At 44.8% G+C, this 23645-nt stretch overlaps 1 protein-coding gene and 1 non-coding gene across 16 annotated transcripts in view; both read right to left on the reverse strand.

The window, feature by feature from the left end:
• SLC37A3 (solute carrier family 37 member 3) overlaps nt 1-23645 on the reverse strand; it is a 65081-nt gene that overhangs the window by 32561 nt on the left and 8875 nt on the right. For 9 of the 15 annotated variants that reach the window (XR_012432932.1, XR_012432931.1, XR_012432930.1 and 6 more), the window contains exons 2-4: nt 16142-16303; nt 13971-14079; nt 2517-2609 (exon numbers count right to left, since the gene is read on the reverse strand). Coding sequence is in view for 6 of the 15 variants with exons in the window: in XM_045388247.3 (XP_045244182.2) it covers nt 2517-2609; nt 13971-14079; nt 16142-16230 (291 nt within the window). In the remaining 9 variants the exon portion in view is untranslated. Of the gene's footprint in view, nt 1-2516; nt 2610-5496; nt 5615-13970; nt 14080-16141; nt 16304-23645 lie in introns of all 15 variants that reach the window. The other 6 variants (XM_074036142.1, XM_074036141.1, XM_074036140.1 and 3 more) reach the window with 2 other exon arrangements.
• On the reverse strand, nt 8585-8686 carry LOC123572683 (small nucleolar RNA U13). The gene has a single exon (XR_006697231.1). It is a non-coding gene; the product is annotated as a small nucleolar RNA U13 (small nucleolar RNA).

Below are 23645 nucleotides of genomic sequence, written 5' to 3' on the forward strand. Positions count from 1 at the left end.
ACTGCACTCCAGCCTGGGCAACAGAGCGAGACTCCATCTCAAAAAAAAAAAAAAATATATATATATATATATATATATACACACATACACACACACACACACACACTATACACACACACATATAGGCCAGGTGTGGTAGCTCACGCCTGTAATCCTAGCACTTTGGAAGGCAGAGGTGGGCGGATCAACTGAGGACAGGAGCTCGAGACCAGCCTGGCCAACATGGTGAAACCCCGTCTCTACTAAAAATACAAAAATTAGCCGGGCATGGTGGCGTGCACTTGTAATCCCAATTACCCAGAAGGCTGAGGCAGGAGAATTGCTGGAACCTGGGAGGCAGAGGCTACAGCGAGCTGAGATTGCCCCACTGCACTCCAGCCTGGGCGACAGAGCAAGTCTGCATCTCAAAAAAGAAATAATAAATAAAATAAATAAATAAATAAATAAATAAATAAATATAATTAACCAAATAAACATTTAGAAACTACTTCAGGACTTTTACCCAGTATTTCACATGGCCTGAACATTGAGAATTAAAAGGCGTTTTTAATAAGGCACATTTAAAGACAGCATCTTATATGCTGGGGAGAAAAGGAAGGCTCCTCTCACAGTCCACGTTCCAGCTGCTGCCACTGTCGGCTCCAGAACTCTAATGTGGGAGCCACCACAGCCGTTCCTACAGCAAGCCAGAGATGCCAGCTGCCTATCCTTATGCTGAATTACTCCTCACCACCGTGGAATGTCTCCCAGGATGCTACCTCTCCAGGATCCCGCCTTGCTTTTTTTTTTTTTTGAGACGGAATCTCATTTTGCCATCCAGGCTGGAGTGCAGTGGCACAATCTCGGCTCACTGCAACCTCCTCCTCCTGGGTTCAAGTAATTCTCCTGCCTCAGCCTCCCAAGTAGCTGGGACTACAGGCACCCACATCTGGCTAATTTTTGTATTTTTATTGGAAACGGGGTTTCTTCCTGTTGGCCAGGATGGTCTCAAACTCCTGACTCCAAGTTATTTACCTGCCTCGGCTTCCCAAAGTGCTAGGATTACAGGCGTGAGCCACCACACCTAGCCCCACCTTCCTTACCACTCCATCCCCGCCACCTGGCCCATTCCTCACCCACCTCTGAGAAGTGGAAGCCCTAGGGCTCAGGCTTCACACCTCTTCCCTGCCCTCGCCTGTTCCCTTGATCAATTCATGCAGTTTCACAGTTTTGATCTATAAATCATCTAAAAGGGAAGGCGCAGTGGCTCATGCCTGTAATCCCAGCACTTGGGAGGCCAAGGCAGGCAGATCGCCTGAGGTCAGAAGTTCAAGATCAGCCTGACCAACATCTCTACTAAAAAAATACAAAATTAGCTGGGCGTGGTGGTGCATGCCTGTAATCCCAGCTACTCGGGAGGCTGAGGCAGGAGAACTGCTTGAACCCGGGAGGCGGAGGTTGCAGTGAGCCGAGATCGTGCCATTGCACTCCAGCCTGGGTGACAAGAGCAAACTCTGTCTCAAAAATAAAAAATAATAAAAATAATAAAGGCCAATACAATCCTTGGGATGTGTATCTTCAGCCTGAACCTACACCTTGAACTCCGACTCAATGCCCAAGCACGTGCTCTTCATCATCTGGGCAGTAGTGGTCAAATGTAATGCATCCAAAAGCGAGTCCCCAAATCTTTCTATCTCCCCAGTTTCCCCTCCGCCATGACACTTCCACCCTGGAGGTGTTCTTCACACATTTCTCTTACATTCCACATTCAAGAGGGAAAGAATATTGGCTTTACCTCCAACACACTACTAAAATCTACTTTCCCGCAACCTCTGTTACTGCTATGCTGGACCCAAGCCACCATCATCCTTCACCTCCAAAGAACTCAGCTCCCAGAGCAAGTGCGCCTGTCCAAACCTAAGTCAGGTCCTGCTGCTGCTCTGCACAAAACCTTCCAGCAGCTCCCATCGCACTCAAGGTTAAAGCCAAAGCCCCTACAAAGGCACCAAAACCCTACTGATCTGAGCCCCGCCACATCTCTGGCCTCACTTCTTACAGCTCTGATCCAAGCACACCGACCTCACTCACCTGCTTGGGTCTTCACTCAAATGCCCGCTGCCTCCTGAGGTCTCCCAGCTATGCTACTTAAAATTACAACCTCACTCAGGCCCCTTTAGTCCCCCTTCTCTGCTTTATTTTCCTTCATTGCACTTATCACCTTCAAATGTACTCTACAATTCATTTATAGCATTTGGTGACCGTCTCCCCAAGCTCCCCACCGAAGAACACAGGCTCCATCAAGGCAGGGCATTTTTGCGTTGTTCAGGATAAATTCCCATTGACATGTGCTACATGAGCAATAAATATCTGTTGAATGAATTAATAAATGAATGGGAAGAATAAAAAATATAAACTTCAGAAATACTGAACTCTGCCTCGGTCAGCAAATTCAAAATCCTGTACACATTTCGTAAGGCTCAGCGTTGCTTCCTTTTACATTTTTCTTTACCTTTAAACCCTAGAGTTCTAAAACTTACCAGAGCATAGGAGAAGAGGAAAATGGTATCCAGTGTTCCGAGGAAAAGAGTCGCTTTCTCTGCACTGGGGAACAAATGGTTGCTGCTCCAGATCTGCAGTAAGACAGCAGGAATGGGTCAGTCCCTGTGGAATCTGCTAGCGCTTTCTGTTTCCCAAAGCCCCTTCACAAACACTTCAAAACACCAGTAATGCTCAAGACCAACTTTTACTTCAAATGCATTCAGAAATGACTAGTATAGCCGGGTGCGGTGGCTCACACCTGTAATCCCAACACTTTGGGAGGCCGAGGCAGGCAGACCACCTGAGGTCAGGAGTTTGAGACCAGCCTGACCAACATGGAGAAAGCCCATCTCTACTAAAAATACAAAATTAGTTGGGCGTGGTGGCACATGCCTGTAATCCCAGCTACTCAGGAGGCTGAGGCACAAGAACTGCTTGAACCCGGGAGGTGGAGGTTGCGGTGAGCAGAGATCGCACCATTGCACTCCAGCCTGGACAACAAGAGCAAAACTCCGTCTCAAAAAAGAAAAGAAAAGAAATAACTAGTATTTTTTTTTTTGCTTTTATTATTTTTAATTGACACATAATCATTGTACATATTAAGGGAGTACAGTGTGATATTTCAACATATATTCAACATGTAATGATCAATTCAGGGCAATTAACCTATCACCTCAAACATGTATCATTAGAATGCCCAAACGCTAGTGACTAAGTGAATTAAGTAAGAAAGTGGGGCAGTAAGTTTAAAAGCAGACATTTAGAAGAAATACATTCTGATTATAATCTTTTTGTTTGGCAGAATTCAATATCCAATCAATTAGAAATTATGCCTACCATCTAGGGCCATACCACCCTGAAAGCATGTGATCTCATCTGATATAGGAAGTTAAGTGGGGTCAGGCCTGGTTACTACTTGGATGGGAGAAATTAAGTCTAACTCCATCTAAGGAAACATTTTACAATACTCTTCAAAAATAATTTCCTACTGATCAGTGGTTGCCTAGGGCTGAGGGAAGCAAGAAGGGCTAACAAGGGGTAAAGAGAATCTAGGGAGTGATGTTCTATATCTTGGAATAGTTACAACACTATATGTGTTATCAAAAACTGTAGAACTGTATACTAAAAAGGTAATTATAAATCACATCTTGATTTTTAAAATGAAAAAAAGTGTCCTTCATTAACCTACTTCAATCAAATCACAATGTCTTGCCAACTTTATTATCTTTCTAGTCTGGTACTCAGAAAATTACAACCCCAACTCTATGCTTAAGAATTTGTTGCGCTACAGGAGAATGGCGTGAACCCGGGAGGCGGAGCTTGCAGTGAGCCGAGATCGTGCCACTGCACTCCAGCCCGGGCGACAGAGCGAGAGTCCATCTCAAAAAAAAAAAAAAAAAAAAAAAACAAAGAATTTGTTGCCCTAGAGAGGCCACTTATCCCAATACTTCTCAGCTTCTTCATAGGCACACATAGAAAACGATCTTTGTACAACACACTGGGGTAAACTGAAGATGATGTTCAAGGTCAGAGCTGATTGGCCTGGGAATATCCACCAGTCTAAAATCAGGAGGAGACTATCCCAAACCCCACCTAGCAACCCCAGGAGCTTAGGGAAGGGAGATCGCATCTCACCTACAACCCATTCACGACAAAACAGCTGAGCAGCTCTCAGAGTACCTCAGTGGCCAGTCTGTAGAACCACAAAACGAGTTAAGTTCTATTTTTATTTATTTATTTATTTATTTTTTTGAGATGGAGTCTCACTCCATTGCCCAGGCTGGAGGGCAGTGGCACGATCTTGGCTCACTGCAACCTCTACCTCCTGGGTGCAAGGGATTCTCCTGCCTCAGCCTCCCTCAGCTAGGATTACAGGCATGTGCCACCATGCCCAGATGGTTTTTGTATTTTTAGTAGAGATGGGGTTTTGCCATGTTGGCCATGCTGGTCTTGAAATCCCGACCTCAAGTGATTTGCCCGCCTCCACCTCCCAAAGTGCTGAGATTACGGGCATGAACCACCGCACTCAGCCGAGAGCTAGGTTCTTTCTAACTGCAAAATGCCATGTATGATTCTGCAGGATGTTTATATTCTTCAGCTGTGTTGAAATGAATCCAGTTTTTTAAATTCCTTTAGGATAAGAACCAAGTCTTACACATATTTATACAGGGTCTAACAGTGAAAATAACCCATGGTTATTTTGTCAGTATCTTTTGTAATGAATTAAATAATGTCCATTCATTTTCATTCTAAAGAAAGATGAGCAGGATATACGAAACCAGGCCATGAGAGGAACCACTGAAGGAAATGGAAATACAAATTTATGCTGAAAAAGAGAGACACAGGGGATCTGTGAAAAGTTATCCTCAACTTTATGAAGGGCCAGCGGTGGAAAAAAGATCTGAGTTAGTTTACAGAACTTTCAAAAATGTAATGGGCTGCTTCACGGTGTAGTGAATTTCCCCCACAATAGACATCCCCGAGGGAAACGGGAAGGTAATTTCTCAAAGATACAGAAGGGGTTCTTCAACAGGATGGGAGATGGACCAGATCACAGCCCTCCAACTGTGGTCCACGGAACTCGGGTAGACGGAGAGGCCTCCAGAGCCTTCCTCCAAGGGGGTCTGCAAGGTCAAAATTATTTGCACCACATTAAAATGTGATGTCCTTTCGACTTTGTTTCCTTCTGCACTGGAGAGAAACTGCCGCACCTTAGCATAAACCAAGGCAGTAATGCCAGACAGCACTAGTAATCACCATATCGCCCACTGCAACATCCTTACAATAAAAAACCAAAAAAAGATTTTAAAAAGCCAATGTCGGCTGGGCTGGGCGGCTCACACCTGTAATCCCGGCACTTTGGGAGGCCCAGGAGGGTGGATCACTTGAAGTCAAAAGTTCAAGACCAGCCTGACCAACACGGTGAAACCCCCATCTCTGCTAAAATTATAAAAATTAGCCCGGTGCGGTGGCGAGTACCTGCAATCCCAGCTACTCGGGAAGCTGAGGCAGTAGAATTGCTTGAACCTGAAAGGAGGAGGTTGCACTGAACTGAGATTGTGCCACTGCACTTCAGCCTGGGTGACAGAGTGAGACTCTATGTCAAAAAAAAAAAAAAAAAAAAAAAAAACCGTGTCACATAAGACTGTCCTTCATGAAGCAGTAAAAATTTTTAATTTTATAAACCATAGGTCCTTGAGTAAAATAATTTTTCTTTTTCTTTTTTTTTTTTTTTGAGACACAGCCTCACTCTGTCGCCTGGGCTTGAGTGCAGTGGTGCGATCTCGGCTCACAGCAACCTCTGCCTCCCGGGTTCTAACGATTCTCCTACCTCAGTCTCCTGAGTAGTTGAAATTACAGGCACGTGCCACCATGCCCGGCTAATTTTTGTAATTTTAGTAGAGACGGGGTTTCACCATGTTGGTCAGGCTGATCTCGAACTCCTGACCTCATGATCTGCTCCCCTCAGCCTCCCAAAATGCTGAGATTACAGGAGTGAGCCACTGCGTCCGGCCAATAATTTTTCATATTCTGTGTCAGTAAGTAGAAAGTCTGCAAGAATCACTTCTGATACCAAAGCAGCTAGAATGTATTTTGACTTGAAAGACTGACTGAGAAACTAGTTACTCAGATTTGAGTATTTGGCAGGGATTGCCTCAGACATGAATGAAATGAGCCTGTCACTTTAAAGATCCAAAGAACACCACAGACCAATGGATCTTAATGTAAGAGTATTCCAAAGTGCATTGATAGTTTCAGATTCCATCACTGGAACTAATTTTTAAGAAATTATCACTTACCCAAATTTTGCTGTAGTACCAAAGACAAATGAACATCTACAACTAGCTGAAAAGGCTACAAAAACACTTCCCTCTTTTCTAACTTCAAACCTGTGAAAAGGCCAAATTTTCTTCCTATATTTCAAAGAATTTTTTTTTTTTGAGATGGAGTCTCATTATGTTGCCCAGGTTGCTCTTGAAATCCTAGGCTCAAGCGATCCAGCATTAGCTTTCTGAGTATGTGGGACTACACACTCCACCATGCCCAGCTAAAGATCTTTGAATAAACTCTGCAATACACTGAATTCAAAGGAGACATGAAAACCCACTATCTCCTATTAACAGACATGAAGTGATGTGCAAAACTGTAAAAACAATGCCACTCATTATTTTGTTTTGAAAAAGTCATTTTTCAGAAGATGTTATTTATGTTACTATTTATTGACTTATTTAATTCATTAAAATGCAATCCCAAAAACTCCAATGTATTTTTTAAATTCTCAGCTTTAATTTCTAAACTAGTATCTATAGATATAAACCCATATAACCAAAAACATTTTGAGGTCCTATGACCAAAAAGCTAGAAAATGCTTGGACTAAATCCTTTCTGAGGTACTTACTAATTATAATATCCTGGCATTTCTGAGATGGGTTGTTACAGAAAGAAATTTTTTTTTTTTTTTTTTTTTGAGACGGAGTCTCGCTCTGCCGCCCAGGCTGGAGTGCAGTGGCCGGATCTCAGCTCACTGCAAGCTCTGCCTCCCGGGTTCACGCCATTCTCCTGCCTCAGCCCCCCGAGTAGCTGGGACTACAGGCGCCTGCCACCTCGCCCGGCTAAGTTTTTGTATTTTTAGTAGAGACAGGGTTTCACTGTGTTACCCAGGATGGTCTCGATCTCCTGACCTCGTGATCCGCCCGTCTCGGCCTCCCAAAGTGCTGGGATTACAGGCTTGAGCCACCGCGCCCGGCCAGAAAGAAATTTTGATTTTAGGCCAAGTACAGTGGCTTATGCCTACCATCCCAAGCACTCTGGGAGGCCGAGACAGGCTGGTCGCTTGAGGTCAGGAGTTTGAGACCAGCCTGGCCAACATGGCAAAGCCCTATCTCTACCAAAAAATACAAAAACTAGCCGGGCGCGGTGGCATGTGCCTGTAGGCCCAGCTACTCGTGAGACTGAGGTGGAAGAATCGCTTGAACCCAGGAGGCAGAGGTTGCAGTGAGCTGAGATTGACACTGTACTCCAGCCTGGGTGACAAAGCAAGACACAATCTCAAAAAAAAAAAAAATTAGATTTTAGAATATTTAAAGAGGCTGGGTCCAGTAACTCATGCTTATAATCCAACACTCTGGGAGGCCCAGGCAGGAGGATCCTTTGAGACCAGGAGTTGAAGACCAGCATAGGCAACATGGTGAGACACCCCCCACATCTCTACAAAAATAAAAATAAGTTAGCTGGGCATGCTGGTGCACACCTGTAGTGCCAGAGTATAGGAAGCTGAGATGGGAAGATCGCCTGAGCCCAGGACTTCAAGGCTGCAGTGAGCTATAATCATGCCACTGTACTCCAGCCTGAGCAACAGAGCAAGACCCCATCTTAAAAAACAAACAAGGCCGGCGCAGTGGCTCATGCCTGTAATCGCAGCACTCTGGGAGACCGAGATGGGGGGATCACGAGGCCAGGAGTTTGAGACCAGCCTGGCCAATATGGTGAAACCCCATCTCTACTAAAAATACAAAAATTAGCCAGGTGTGGTGGCACGCGCCTGTAGTCCCAGCTACTCAGGAGGTTAAGGCAAAAGAATCGCTTCAACCCAGGAGGCAAAGGTTGTAGTGAGCACAAGATTGTGCCACTGCACTCCAGCCTGGGCGACAGATCAAGACTGCACCTCAAAAAAAAAAAAAAAAAAAGGAAAAAAAAAACAGGCCGGGTGCAGTAGCTTATGCTTGTAATCCTAGCACTTTGGAAGGCGGGGGCAGGTGGATTGCCTGAGCTCAGGAGTTCGAGACCAGCCTGGGCAACACGGTGAAACCTCATCTCTACTAAAATAAAAAAAATCAGCCGGGCGTGGTGGTGTGCACCTGTAATCCCAGCTACTCCACAGACTTAGGAGAATCGCTTGAACCTGGGAGGCAGAAATTGCAGTGAGCTGAGAGAGAGCGCCATTGCACTCCAGCCTGAGCTACAGAGCAAAACTCCATCTCAAAAAAAAAAAAATTTACCTTTAAAAGAATTTTAAAGAGAAAAATCGCAATCAGCAATTTTAAAAAAAATCTTTATTTTTAATCCATGTCAAGTGAGTAATGTGCCCACGTTGTAACAAGGTCCAAGGGTGGCACATCTCACACGTGTGTGAATACTCAATAATCCAGCTTATGAACAACAAAAGAATCAAAGAAATATATCTTTAACAAAAAATAAAATCCCCAAATCATAAACAAATAATAAAGTGTGATTCCAAAGCAGTGGAACTCATTTCTGGGTGGCTTCTGGCACCAATCTGGTTACTTTAATGCCACCTCACACATACTGTGAAGACGCGTTCTATCCAAGATGAGAAAGCAGCGCAGGCTCACACAGCTGACATCAAACAGGATTTTCAGCAATGCCAATTTGGGGTCCTAAATGTCTTCAATGAGAGTGACGTTCCCACATTTTCCCTGCAACCACAGTCTTCCATCCTTGTGTGCCCACCAGACTGATCAGGACCCATGATTAAGCCCTGCTGGGTACACGCACCGGTGTGAGCTAGAGACAAGGACCTTATTAAGCAGCTGCTCAAAGTTGTAGGTTTTCTTTACTCCTCCAAGAACTTACCGAAAACTCCCTGCAGGTGTGGCTTTTCCAAGAATTAACAGATTTTAAACAGCTTTTTTTTTCTGCTTCACTGCCAGAATTCAGTTGAAATATATTTTTTGACTGTTGACTTAAATGGAAAACAAAACCGAACCAAAAACTAAAAGAAGAAAGTAGGACTAACAAACAGATGCAGGAAACAGGGTAACAGAAAAAAGCCTGGAGAAGAAAGTTAACATCAATAACATAGCTCAGATCAGGATGACTATACTACTTGGTTAGTCATGTTCCAGTTATTCACAGTGAACCATCCAATGTTTAATGAAAGTCACCAATACAACTAAGTCAACATGCTAAATGTGATTCAACCTGGTCTGAGCGTACGTTTGATGTGAACTTACCAGCCTGAATGTACTGCAGGGTTTTCTTGTATTGTGCTGGGGGGACTATATAAGCTACTACACTTGCTCGATGTGAGGTACTTCCTGTGCACACACTAAAGGTCCCTGTGTGGGTTTCCCAGGTGAGAATGTTTATAACAGAATAAGGGCTATGCAGGAGGACAGGGGAGGCTCACTAACACGGAAGGGCTTCCTCAAAGTGGTGAGCAGAGGATGGACGACAGGCCAACTTATGCATGCGGTTCTTTGCATAAGGCAGAGTGGAACATGTTTACGTGGGAATCTACCAAGTAGCTGTGCACAAGGTTGAGATGGAATCTCCAAAGACACTTTTTGAGACAGGGTCTTGCTCTGTCACCCAAGCTGGAGTGCAGCGGCACAAACATGGCTCACTGCAGCCTTGACCTCCAGAGACCAAATCATCCTCCCACCTCAGCCTCCTAAGTAGCTGGGAGTACAGATATGTGCCACCACACCCAGCTAAATTTTTTTTTTTTTTTTTTTTTGAGACAGTCTCACTCTGTCACCCAGGCTGGAGTGCAATGGCATGATCTCGGCTCATTGCAAACTCCACCTCCCGGGTTCAAGCCATTCTCCTGCCTCAGCCTCCCAAGAAGCTGGGACTACAGGCATGCACCACCATACCTAGCTAATTTTTGTATTTTCAGTAGAGATGGAGTGTCGCCATGTTGGCCAGGCTGCTCTCAAACTCCTAACCTCAAGTGATCTGCCCGCCTCGGCCTCCTAAAGTGTTTTTTTGTTTGGTTTTTTTGGTGTTTTTTTTCATTTTTGTAGAAACAGTGGTCTCTCTATGTTGCCCAGACTAGTCTCAAACTCCTTGCCTCAAGCAATCCTCCTACCTAGGCCTCCCAAAGTGGTGGGATTACAGGCCTGAGCCATCGCGCCTGGCCCAAGACACTTTAAATTCTTTTTCCTTCTCCTGGGGATAATTTTAGATTCTCTAGCACTATTCTCATGTAAGAACTGTACAAATTTTTATTATAGTTTTTAGCTGAGTTGTTCCCAAATATAATATCTAGTGATTATTATCTATAGACATAGATTTTGTGTTTATTATGTTTATTTACCATTTCCAATGTTTGTCCATGTCAGTGGATCCATTATAAGTTCTAAAGGTAACAGAGACTGTGTCTGCTGAACTCATTTTGTAAAACACCCAGAGCTAAGCATAGAAATGAAAGCTATAAAAGGTACTTTTTAGGATGCTATTTAGAGCACTTAAGAAATGTTTTTCTGTTTAACTTTTTAACTTTTAAAAATATATAAGCGGCCGGGCGCGGTGGCTCAAGCCTGTAATCCCAGCACTTGGGAGGCCGAGACGGGCGGATCATGAGGTCAGGAGATCGAGACCATCCTGGCTAACACGGTGAAACCCCGTCTCTACTAAAAAATACAAAAAACTAGCCGGGCGAAGTGGCGGGCGCCTGTAGTCCCAGCTACTTGGGAGGCTGAGGCAGGAGAATGGCGTGTACCCGGGAGGCGGAGCTTGCAGTGAGCTGAGATCCGGCCACTGTACTCCAGCCTGGGCGACAGAGCATGACTCCGTCTCAAAAAAATAAAAAAATAAAAAAAAATAAAAATAAAAATATATAAGCAAAATATTTTTTTAGTTGGCCACGGTGGCACACACGTGTAGTCCCAGCTACTCAGGAGGCTGAGGCAGGAGGATTGTTTGAGTCCAGGAGTTCAAGTACGGCCTGGGCAACATAGTAAGAGCCCCATCTCTTAAAAAATAATTTAAAAACTCTTTAAATTAAAAATTAATGAAAGAGGCCTCTGGGCCTGCCTCTTCCAGACTTCACACCAGGCCGGCCTCTTCCCTTTGCTGAGTTTACCTCATATCCTCTCACTGGAATAAATTACAGCCACACATACTCTATGTTGAGTCCTCCTAGTTAATCACCAAACTGGGGGTGGTCTTGGGAACCCCCAACCCAGTTACTTAAAAATAAAGGCAGCCTTAGGCAATACAACCGGAAATCTAGTGCCTAAACGAAATCCTGTTTTTCTCTATATTGTTCAGGCTGTACCTGAAATCCCACAATCAGTGCTCAGTGTCACTAAACTACAGCTGAAGGAGCCAAGAATGTTTTGCCTAAACAGAAACTTACAGAGACAGGGAGGAATATTCTTCAAAAGCTGAATAAAAATGTAAGCATCCACCTCACACAACAGCAAGTTTCTTCTGCCTAGAACTACTGAAGCAGAAGCTGGATGGTTATCTTCCAAGAATGACAAAGAAAGATTCCAATCTGGGAGGGCAGGGTGCATGATCTCTCTGAGACCACTTCCATCTTTAAGATTTATGATCTGGGCCAGGGGCGGTGGCGCACACCTGTAATCCCAGCACTTTGGGAGACCGAGGTGGGAAGATCACGAGGTCAAGGGATCAAGACCATCCTGGCCAACACGGTGAAACCCTGTCTCTACTAAAAAATACAAAAAGTAGCCGGGCATGGTGGCGGGCGCCTGTAGTCCCCAGCTACTCGGGAGGCTGATGCAGGAGAATCGCATGAACCCGGGAGGTGGATGTTGCAGTGAGCTGAGATCACGCCACTGCACTCCAGCCTGGCGAAAGGGCAAGACACCATCTCAAAAAAAAAAAGATTTATGACTCTAGCCAGGGGCAGTGGCTCATGCCTGTAATACCAACACTATGGGAGGCCGAGGCAGGCAGATCACTTGAGGTCAGGAATTAGACTAGCCTGGCTAACATGGCAAAATCCCTTCTCTACGAAAAATAGAAAAATTAGCTGGGTGTGGTGGTGCACGCCTGTAATCCCAGCTACTTGGGAGGCTGAGGCTGGAGAATTGCTTGAACCCCAGAGGCGGAGGTTGCAGTGAGCCGAGATTGCGCCTGACTTCAAGGCACATAAGCAAGATACAAACAAATGAAACAGGCTGGGCGCAATGGCTCATACCTGTAACCCTAAAACTTTGGGAAGCCAAGGACGGAAGATGGCTTGAGTCCAGGAGTTCAAGACCAGCCTGGGCAACAGGGCAAGACACTATCTCTACAAAAAAATTTAAAGTAAAAAAAGAAACAGGCTGGGTGTGGTGACTCACACCTATAATCCCAGACTTTGGGAGGCCAAGGAGGGCAGATCACGAGGTCAGGAGATAGCAACCATCCTGACTAACAGGGTGAAACCCCATCTCTACTAAAAATACAAAAAAAAAATTAGCCGGGCGAGGTGGCGGGCGCCTGCAGTCCCAGCTACACGGGAGGCTGAGGCAGGAGAATGGCATGAACCCAGGAGGCGGAGCTTGCAGTGAGCCGAGATGGCGCCATGCCAGGGCACTCCAGCCAGGGCAACAGAGCAAGACTCTGTCTCCAAAAAAAGAAAAAGAAACAATTAGAAAATATTGAAATACCAAGACATTACAATATGCTATACACAGTGTACAAGAGTTTAGTGAAGGGAAAAATTAGAAGTTGGGAAAAAACTTGATTGAAAACGTGGCATTTTCCCCGGGTGTGATGGCTCACATTATAATCCCAGCATTTTGGGAGGCCAAGGCAGGTGGATCACTTGAGCTCAGGAGTTCAAGATCAGCCTGGGGAAATGGTGAAACCCCATCTCAAAAACAAAAAAAAAGATTAGCCGGGCATGGTGGTGAGCGCCTGTAGTCCCAGCTACTCAGGGGGCTGAGGTGGGAGGATTGCTTGAGCCCAGAAGGTGGAGACTGCAGAGATGTTTCCTGAGAGATCGTGTCACTGCACTCCAGCCTGGGCAACAGAAAGATACCCTGTTTCAAAAAAAGAAAAAAAAAAAGGGGGAATTTTATCTTGACACAAAGAGAAAGGCAAACTTCAGACAGGTGGAAAAAGGCAAAAGAGCACATAAAAGATAACATGCAATATCTCAAAGACAGAAACGAGTACAGCACTAATGAAAGCCAGTGAAAAAACAGCCTCGTCAGAAGGTGTGATTTATTTTTTTTTTTTGAGACGGAGTCTCGCTCTGTCGCCCAGGCTGGAGTGCAGTGGCCGGATCTCGGCTCACTGCAAACTCCGCCTCCCGGGTTTACGCCATTCCCCTGCCTCAGCCTCCTGAGTAGCTGGGACTACAGGCGCCCGCCACCTCGCCCGGCTAGTTTTTTTGTATTTTTTAGTAGAGACGGGGTTTCACCATGTTAGCCAGGATGGTCTCGATCTCCTGACCTCGTGATCTGCCCGTCTCGGCCTCCCAAAGTGCTGGGATTACAGGCTTGAGCCACCGCGCCCAGCCAGAAGGTGTGATTTCTAAACGGTTAGAAATAAGCCAGCTGGAGAGGTAAAATGGGACTGAGTCGGAGTAGGCTTTGAAATTAGTAGAATAGTTTGGCTCTTACGTGATAGGAAACAGTGAGCCATTTCAGAGTCCTGGCAAGCAAAAGATGCAAAAAAGAACGTAAGAAGAATCTAGGGGTGGGCACGGTCTCCTTCAATCCATCCCAGCACTTTGTTCTGCTTACCTCCACAGGCAGCTCAACTGACGTGTTAAAAGCACTTGGGGTCCACTGCTCAGAGATACTGACTTTGACATTGCTAAATGTTTTTCGTGAAGCATGGAGCAATGAATAACTACAAAATAGAGAGAATACAGATGAATGAATAGCAAGGAGAAACAGCATTCAATAAAATCACAGGTATAAGCCCATTTCTTTTATTCAATTGTGTTTTATTTTATTTGGGGAGCAGCCACTTGAACCAAAATAGATTCAGAGAGGCTCTCTCAATTTTATTTATTTTTAGTTTTTGAGACAGGATCTCCCTCTGTCACTCAAGCTGGAGTGCAGTTATGATCATAGCTCACTGGGCTTGACCTCCCACGCTCAAGCGAACCTCCCGCCCCAGCCTAAGTAGCTGGGATTACAGGCGCACCCCACCACGCTCAGTGCACCTGTAATCTTAGCTACTCAGGTTACTCAGGCTACAAAAATTTCTGTATTTTTTATAGAGACAGAGTCTTGCTATGTTGCCCAGGATGGTCTCAAACTCCAGGGCTCAAGTGATCCTCCCACCACTTGGCCTCTCAAATTGTTGGGATTGCAGGCATGACACTGAACAATTTTAGAATTCTTCTCTTTTTTTTTTTTTCCTGAGACGGAGTCTCGCTCTGTTGCCCAGGCTGGAGTGCAGTGGTGTAATCTCAGCTCACTGTAAACTCCGCCTCCCAGATTCAAGCCAATTCTCCTGCCTCAGCCTCCCGAGTAGCTGGAATTACAGGTGCGGGCCACCACGCCCAGCTGATTTTTGTATTTTTAGGAGAGATGGGGTTTCACCATGTTGGCCAGGTTAGTCTCAAACTCCTGACCTCAGGTGATCCACCCGCCTCGGCCTCCCAAAGTGCTGGGATTACAGGTGTGAGCCGCCATGCCTGGCCAAGAATTCTTCTCTTTAAAAAAAAAAAAAAAAAAAAAGGATGAGCCAAGCATGGTAGCTCATGCCTATAACCCCAGCACTTTGGGAGGCTGAGGCGGGAGGACTGATTGAGCCCAGGAGTTCAAGACCAGCCTGGGGAACATAAGAAGACCTCATCTCTACAAATAATAATAAAAAAATAAGAAGAAGCCAGGCGTGGTGGTTCGTGCTTGTGGTCCCAGCTACTCAAGAGGCTGAGGCAGGTAGAGCATTTGATCCCGCGAGTCAGAGGCTGCAGTGAACCGTGATCACACTACTGCACTCCAGCCTGGGTGACAGGGTGAGATCCCATCTCAAATAAACAAACAAACAAACAAACAAACAAACAAACATTATTTCTGGTGTCTTTCATAAAGATTAATAATAAAATCTACTCAGCAGAAATATCAAAAAAAGCTGAGTAATAAGGTCACTTATAGCACGCCTCTAACACCCAATGGCCTGATGTATATGCTATGTTTCTAAGAGAACCACTTAAGATCACCTTTGTTCTCCAGCTCCTGGTTTTAACAAATAGAGGACTTCTCTCTCCAAACAGGGTGATGAAAAGAAGTGAGATATGTTGGCCGGGCGCGGTGGCTCACACCCATAATCCCAGCACTTTGGGAGGCCGAGGCGGGCAGATCACGAAGTCAGGAGATCGAGACCATCCTGGCTAACACAGTGAAACTGTTTCTATTTAGTAGCTGGGCATGGTGGCACGTGCCTGTAATCCCAGCTACTCGGGAGGCTGAGGCAGGAGAATCACTTGAACCCAGGAGGTGGAGGTTGCAGTGAGCCGAGGTCATGCCACTGCACTCCAGCCTGCGCAACAAAGCGATATTCCGTCTCAAAAAAAAAAAAAGTACAAAATAAAAAAAAAAACACAAACAGACCAGGGCTTCTCCGCCTCCACATTATTGACATTTTGAGCCGAAATGTTCTTTGTTGTGAAGAGCTGTCCTGTGCATGGGAGAACGTTTAGTAACATCCCTGGTCTCCACCACTAACTACAAGTAGCATTCCTCCCTGCTCATGACAACCAAAACTATCTTAGACACTGCCAAATGTCCTCTGGAGGGCAAAACAGCCCTCGAGAACTACTATATTAGAGCTATCAAGACTACAACAGAAGGAATAACTAACATTGTAAGTGTATGCCCATCAGTGCATTTGACACTTGCCATGCAATAGCTCCCTCAAAAGAAAAAAAGCAGGAGAGCAGCTTTAGCAACGTGCTTACCTGAAGAAGGTGAGCAGGAACACTACAACGTGATGATGGCTGAACCGGGACAGCAGAGACCCTCTTTGAAAAACACTTGGCCAGGCCATGTTCTTCCTGACCTTCCTTCTCACCTTTGACCTTAAAGTTTGGAGAGTGAGTGATTTACATCATTTCTTCTTTCTGGAAAGACAAAACACATTATGGACTTATTAAACCTTGGCAGATTATCCAAAAACTGAATTATTTCGATTTACAGTCACCATATAATCAGGCCTTGTGGGAAAAAATCTCATGGCCTAGTTGACACCAGAAAACTAGATTAATAATTATGTTAAAGCTATTAGGTAGTCTTTAAAAAAAAAAAATCCTGGACAAGAGATTATATCTTAATAGAAAGAGCTCATACAAACTGATAAGAAAATCACTCATTCTTACAGAAAAAATGAGCAAAGGAAATAGACAGACAACTCAGAAGAAATGAAATGGCTATTGAACTTAAGAAATAAAAGTTCAATCCCACTGGTAATATTAGAAATATAATTAAGGCAAGAAAACATTTGGATAGTTAAAAAAGATTGTGCTCAATGCAGCTCAGGGTATAACGGTTCCTGAACTCGCACACGCTACTGACAGAAGTAAAAATTAGTATAATATTATGGGAGGACAATCTAGCCGTGTTCATCAAGAGTGTTTGACACAAAAATTCAATTTCTAAGCCGGGCGCGGTGGCTCAAGCCTGTAATCCCAGCACTTTGGGAGGCCGAGACGGGTGGATCATGAGGTCAGGAGATCGAGACCATCCTGGCTAACACGGTGAAACCCCGTCTCCACTAAAAAATACAAAAAACTAGCCGGGCAAGGTGGCGGGCGCCTATAGTTCCAGCTACTCGGGAGGCTGAGGCAGGAGAATGGCGTGAACCCGGGAGGCGGAGCTTGCAGTGAGCCGAGATCTGGTCACTGCGCTCCAGCCTGGGCGACAGAGCAAGACTCCGTCTCAAAAAAAGAAAAAAAAAAAAAAAAATTCAATTTCTGGGCTGCTCTCTCGATGGAGTGCTGCCCTTTTCTTCCTTTACTTTTGAATAAACTTGCTTTCACTTAAAAAAAATGTATTTCCAGGGATCTATTCCTTAAAAAATACAAGATGTGTTTAGGCCTATAAAAAGTATTTTTCACAAAGTGTTGGAGGAGATTTTTAATATCAAAAGAAAGGAGGAGCTGGGCACAATGGCTCACACCTGTAGTCCCCCAGCTATTGGACAGGCTGAGACAAGAGGATCCCTTGAGTCCAGGAGTTCGAGGTTACAGTGAGCTATGATCACGCCACTGCAGTCGACCCTGGGCAACAAAGTGAGACCCCTGACTCTAAGCAAAACAAAACAAAATGATTCAAGACAATGTTCTACACGATCTTCTATTGCCTTGAGGTGAGGTCCCAGTGCAAGACTCTGGGCAAGCTGCCTAACCCCTGTCTGCCCCCCAGTATCCCCTCAAAATGAAAAAAACTGTGTCAGTCAACGAAACAGAGAAAGAGGTCGGGCCACTCCTTGCCATCTCCTTCCACTACCTCCAGCAGCTTCTTTTTTTTTTTTTTCTTTTTGAGACAGGGTCTCACTCCGTCACCCAGGCTGGAGTACAGTAGCACGATCTCGACTCACTGCAACCTCCGCTTCCCAGGCTCAAGCCATTCTCCAGCCTCAGCCTCCCAAGTAGCTGGGACTAGAAGCATGAGCCACCATGCCTGGTTAATGTTTGTATTTTTTGTAGAAACATGGTTTCATCACGTTGCCCAGGCTGGTCTCAAACTCCTGAGCTCAAAGCAATCTGCCCACCTTGGCCTCCAAAAGTAAGCCACTGTGCCCAGCCCCAGTGCCTTTTCATTTGACTGTATTCTCTAAAAGCTGCACCCATTCTCTGATATCCAAGAACAATTAAGCATAAAGTAAGCAGCTAAACTTAATGTCTCCAGTTATGAGTCTGCAGAATCGATTTAAAGATACAACAATAGGGGAATAATTAAATAAATTATGGTATGTCTGAATGGCTGAATCATTTATAATCATTTGCCATGAAGACTTTTTAATGACATGAGAAAATGTCAAGTGAAAAAAAGTGGGAGCTGGTTATGGTTATAAATCTAATCAACCCAACTGTATTTACATAATACAAATAAATAGGGAATATACCAGTTCTCTCTGGGGAGTGAAATAATGGATAATTTTAATTTTCTTCTATATACTTTTTTCTTAAAAAGCCTACAATAAACATCAATATAATTTTTATAATGGAAACACCCACAGCATTAGAAAAGTACTGTAATTTAGGCTAGACATGTTGGCTCATGCCTGTAATCCCCACACTTTAGTAGGCCAAAGCGGGAGGAACACTTAAGCCCAAGAGTTTGAGAACAGCCTGGGCAACATAGTGAGACCCCATCTCTACAAAAACTAAAAAAAAAAACCAATAGCCAAGCATGGTGGCTCGTGTCTGTGGTCCCTGCTACTCAGCAGGCTAAGGCAGGAGGATCGCTTGAGCCCAGGGGTTCAAGGAGGCCGGGAGCTATGATCACACCATTGCACTCCAGCCTGTACCACAGAGTAAGACCTTGCCTGCCCCCCGCCACAACAGAAAAAGTAATGTAATTTATTCTCATATTCAGGGGAAAAAAATACATAAAATGGCTTGTATGATAAATATACAACAGTAGTCAAGGTAGGGAACACATGCAAGAGCTCCCAATACTCAAGAGAGAATCACAGGGCTTGGCTCTCAGATCTATGTTCACTGGAACTGTTACACTACTTATTTTCACTAGCCACAGCTCAATAGATGCACCCAAACCTTAAAGGCTAAGAGACCCAGCAGAAAGGCCATTCTTGCAACTTGCAGATAAAAGAAACAAAGTTGAGATGGTTACAATTATGTACACATAACAGTTGTTTTCCTTGCTGGCTGTGAGCCCTGGGACAGGTCATGCTCTATAAATCACAAGTGGTCATCCATAAAATGGCTTATCTCATTTGAGAGCTGTAAGGCTAAAAGTAACAATGTATGTGACATATTCAGATAAATTATATTAGCCACTGATCTGCCAAGGATTAATTCCAAATCAGTAGAATTTAGCTAATTTCATTTTAAAGTCATTCTTCTTGGAAAATGTTAATAAAATTACGTGCAGAGTAGGACAATAAAATTCCACTCACAAAATGTAAATAAACTTCTTGTCTATAATTCCAGGAAGTTACAAAAACAAGAGCTATTAGTGTTATGACTAAATTTACTTCCATCCTGAAAATTAAACATGAAACCCAAGTGGAAAAACTCAAAACTTTAATCATTCTCTACAAATCATAGCTCTTTGAACTGGACACCTTCCCACCTCAAAACACTGTAGTATGTACTCCAGGAAAGGGCATGGGATATGAAATTCAATAATGTATCGTGTAAAATCATAATTCCAAAAATAAATGCTCCAACAGATTGAAATTACAGCACATTGGCAATAGAGCTGCATAATCTAGGGCTGTACACTTATATTAATAGCTTTAAATAACTACCAAGATATTTGAGGCCATTTGGATTTAGTTTCTAAATAGACGATCTTTTCCTAAGTTACAATGATTGGGGAGAAAAGGCTTAATATGCACATTGGGCAAACAGGCTTTATTTTATTCTTTTATTTATCTATTTTTTTCTGAGACAGAGTCTGGCTCTGTTGCCCAGGCTGGAATGCAGTGGCATGATCTCAGCTCACTGCAACCTCTGTCTCTCAGGTTCAAGAGATTCTCCTGCCTTAGCCTCCCAAGTAGCTGGAATTATAGGTGCCCGCCATCATGCCTAGCTAATTTTTGTGTTTTTAATAGAGACGGGGTTTCATCATGTTTGCCAGGTTGGTCTCAAACTCCTAACCTCAGATGATCCACCATCCTTGGCCTCCCAAATTGTTGGGATCACAGGCGTGAGCCTCCATGCCCGGCCTGATTGATTGATTGATTGATTGACTGAGACAAGGTTTCATTTTGTCACCCAGACCCGAGTGCAGTGGCACAACCTCAGCTCACTGCAGCCTTGACCTCTCAGGCTCAAGCAATCCTTTGGGAATACAGGCGCACACGCCACCACATCCAGCTTATTTTTTGCATTTATGTTAAGTCAGAGTTTTGCCATGTTGTCCAGGCTGGTCTTGAATTCCTGGCCTCAAGCAATCCTTCCACCTCAGCCTTCCAAAGTGCTAAGACTACAGGCGTGAGCCACCTTGCCCAGGAAAACAGTTTTAAACATTCACCTGCTGTGTGCATAATGGCATTTAAGATAAATACTGTAACATTTGGTCCTATGCAATAATAATACCTTTGCACATGTATCCTATCTATCACAGAAGCGATTTCTAATCATTCATGAGCTCAGGGACCCTGGGGTGTACAGGAGTTTGTGTTAAGCCGGAGTCCATCGAACACGTCCTACTTTTTGAAGAATACTCTCTTTACCACTCTAAATACACACTGAACAAGAGTGTTCCAAAATTTTTCAAGTATGTGTAAATGCTGTTAAAATTAATAAAACCCGCCGGGCGCGGTGGCTCACGCCTGTAATCCCAGCACTTTGGGAGGCCGAGGCGGGCGGATTACAAGGTCAGGAGATCGAGACCATGGTGAAACCCCGTCTCTACTAAAAATAGAAAAAATTAGCCGGGCGCAGCGGTGGGCGCCTGTAGTCCCAGCTACTCGGGAGGCTGAGGCAAGAGAATGGCGTGAACCCGGGAGGCGGAGCTTGCAGTGAGCCGAGATTGCGCCACTGCACTCCAGCCTGGGCGACAGAGCAAGACTCCGTCTCAAAAAAAAAAAAAAAAGAAAAAGAAAAAAAATTAATAAAACCAAATTTCAAAACGGAATTTCATTTCAGCATTTCTGAATTCATTGTAGCTTGTCATTCAGTATTTTCTCAATCGGTGAATTTTTATTTCTTTTTTTTTTTTTTTTTTTTTTTTTGAGACAGAGTCTCGCTCTGCCGCCCAGGCTGGAGTGCAGTGGCCGGATCTCAGCTCACTGCAAGCCCCGCCTCCCGCGTTCACGCCTTTCTCCTGCCTCAGCCTCCCAAGTAGCTGGGACTACAGGCGCCCCCCACCTCGCCCGGCTAGTTTTTTGTATTTTTTAGTAGAGACAGGGTTTCACCGTGTCAGCCAGGATGGTCTCGATTTCCTGACCTCGTGATCCGCCCGTCTCAGCCTCCCAAAGTGCTGGGATTACAGGCTTGAGCCACCGCGCCCGGCCGAATTTTTATTTCTTAAAGCCTATAGCACCGGTATTCACAGGCAGTTTCCCAGCCAAGCACTAACCAGGCCCCACCATACTTAGCTTCCAAAGTCCAACAAGGCAGGCCATGTTCAGGATGGTGTGCAGGGATGGTTGCAGACTCTATTAATGAATACTGAATACACAATTATCAACTGATGGTTGACAGCAACAAGATTTTTAACATTACAGTATTTTTAATTGACAAATAAAATTGTATATATTTACCATGTACAACATGGGTTTTTTTTGTTTTTTTTTTTTTGTTTTGAGACGGAGTCTCGCTCTGTCGCCGGGGCTGGAGCGCAGTGGCCGGATCTCAGCTCACTGCAAGCTCCGCCTCCCGGGTTTACGCCATTCTCCTGCCTCAGCCTCCTGTGTAGCTGGGACTACAGGCGCCCGCCACCTCGCCCGGCTAGTTTTTTGTATTTTTTTTTAGTAGAGACGGGGTTTCACCGTGTTAGCCAGGATGGTCTCGATCTCCTGACCTCGTGATCCGCCCGTCTCGGCCTCCCAAAGTGCTGGGATTACAGGCTTGAGCCACCGCGCCCGGCCAACATGTTTTTAAAGTATGTGCTCACTGTGGAATGTCTCAGTCAAGCTAGTTAATATATCCATTACCTCACCTACTTATTTTTTGTGGTGAGAAAATTTAAAATCTACTCTTTTAGCAATTTTCAAAATAGAGTACATTGTTATTAACTATAGTCACCGGTCCGGCACAGTGGCTCACAGTGGCTCACAGGCCTGTACATCAGCACTTTGGGAGGTCAAGGCGGGTGGATTGCTGGAGTTCAGGGGTCTGAGACCAGCCTTGGCAACACAGCAACACCCTATTTCTACAAAAAATACAAAAATATTAGCTAGGTCGGGTGCAGTGACTCACATCTGTAATCCCAGCACCTTGGGAGGCCGAGGCGAGTGGATCACTTGAGGTCAGGAGTTCGAGACCAGCCTGGCCAACATGGCGAAACCCCTGTCTCTACTAAAAATACAAAATTAGCTGGGCATGGTGATGCACACCTGTAATCCCAGCTACTCAGGAGGTTGAGGCACGAGAATCACTTGAACCTAGAAGGTGGAGGCTGCAGTGAGCCAAAATCACGCCACTGCACTCCAGCCTGGGCAACAGACCGAGACTCCATCTAAATATATATACATATATTAGTCCGGTGTGATGGCGCAAGCCTATAGTCCCAGTCACTCCAGAGGCTGAGATGGGAGGATCACCTGAGAGTTAGAGGCTCAGTGAGCTGCGATTTTGCCACTGCACTCCAGGCTGGGTGACAGAGTGAGGGCCTGTCTCAAAAAAACAAAGCCTATAGTCACCATATTGTACAATAGTTCTCTTAAACTTATTCCTCCTAACTGAAATTTTTTATCCTTTGGCCAACATCTCCCCAAACCCCCATTAGAATTATTTTAAAAGACCAAAAAAAAAAAAATCCTTGTTAAAAATAAGATTCTGGACAGGCATGGTGGCTCATGCCTGAAATTTGGGAGGTTGAGGTAGGAGGACTGCTTGAGCCCAGGAGTTTGAGACCAGCCTGGGAAACATGGCAAAACCCCGTCTTCACAAAAAATACAAAAAGTAGCCAGGGGTGGTGGTGCGTGCCTGTGGTCACAGCTACTCAGGAGGCTGAGATAGGAGAATCACTTGAGCCTGGGAGGCAGAGGTTGCAGTGAGCCAAGATTGTGCCACCGCATTCCAGCCTGCACGGCAGAGTGAGACCCTGTCCCCCTCCCCCCCCAACCAAAAAAAAAGGATTCCTTTCCTTCCATTCTCTGCAGAAAAGAAAAATATATATATATATTTATATATATTTTTATATAGAAAAATATATATATATATAAGATTCTTGCCATCAAATAAAATCCAGAAAACCATTGGCCGGGCATGGTGGTTCACACCTGGAATCCCAGCACTTTGGGAGGCCGAGGCAGGCAGATCATGAAGTCTGGGGTTCGAGACCAGCCTGGCCAACATGGTGAAACCCCATCTCTACTAAAAATAAAAAAATTAGTCGGGCGTGGTGGCAGGTGCCTGTAGTCCCAGCTACTCAGGAGGCTGAGGCAGGAGAATCGCTTGAACCTGGGAGGCAGAGGTTGCAGCGAGCCAAGATCACACCACTGCACTCCAGCATAGGCAATAAGAGCAAAACTCCGTCTTAAAAAAAAAAAAAAAAATCCAGAACCATAACCTTCTACTTTCCAAAGCAAGTTCACAATCACTA

The sequence above is a fragment of the Macaca fascicularis genome, chromosome 3 (assembly GCF_037993035.2).
Source record: "Macaca fascicularis isolate 582-1 chromosome 3, T2T-MFA8v1.1".
Lineage (NCBI taxonomy): Eukaryota > Metazoa > Chordata > Mammalia > Primates > Cercopithecidae > Macaca > Macaca fascicularis.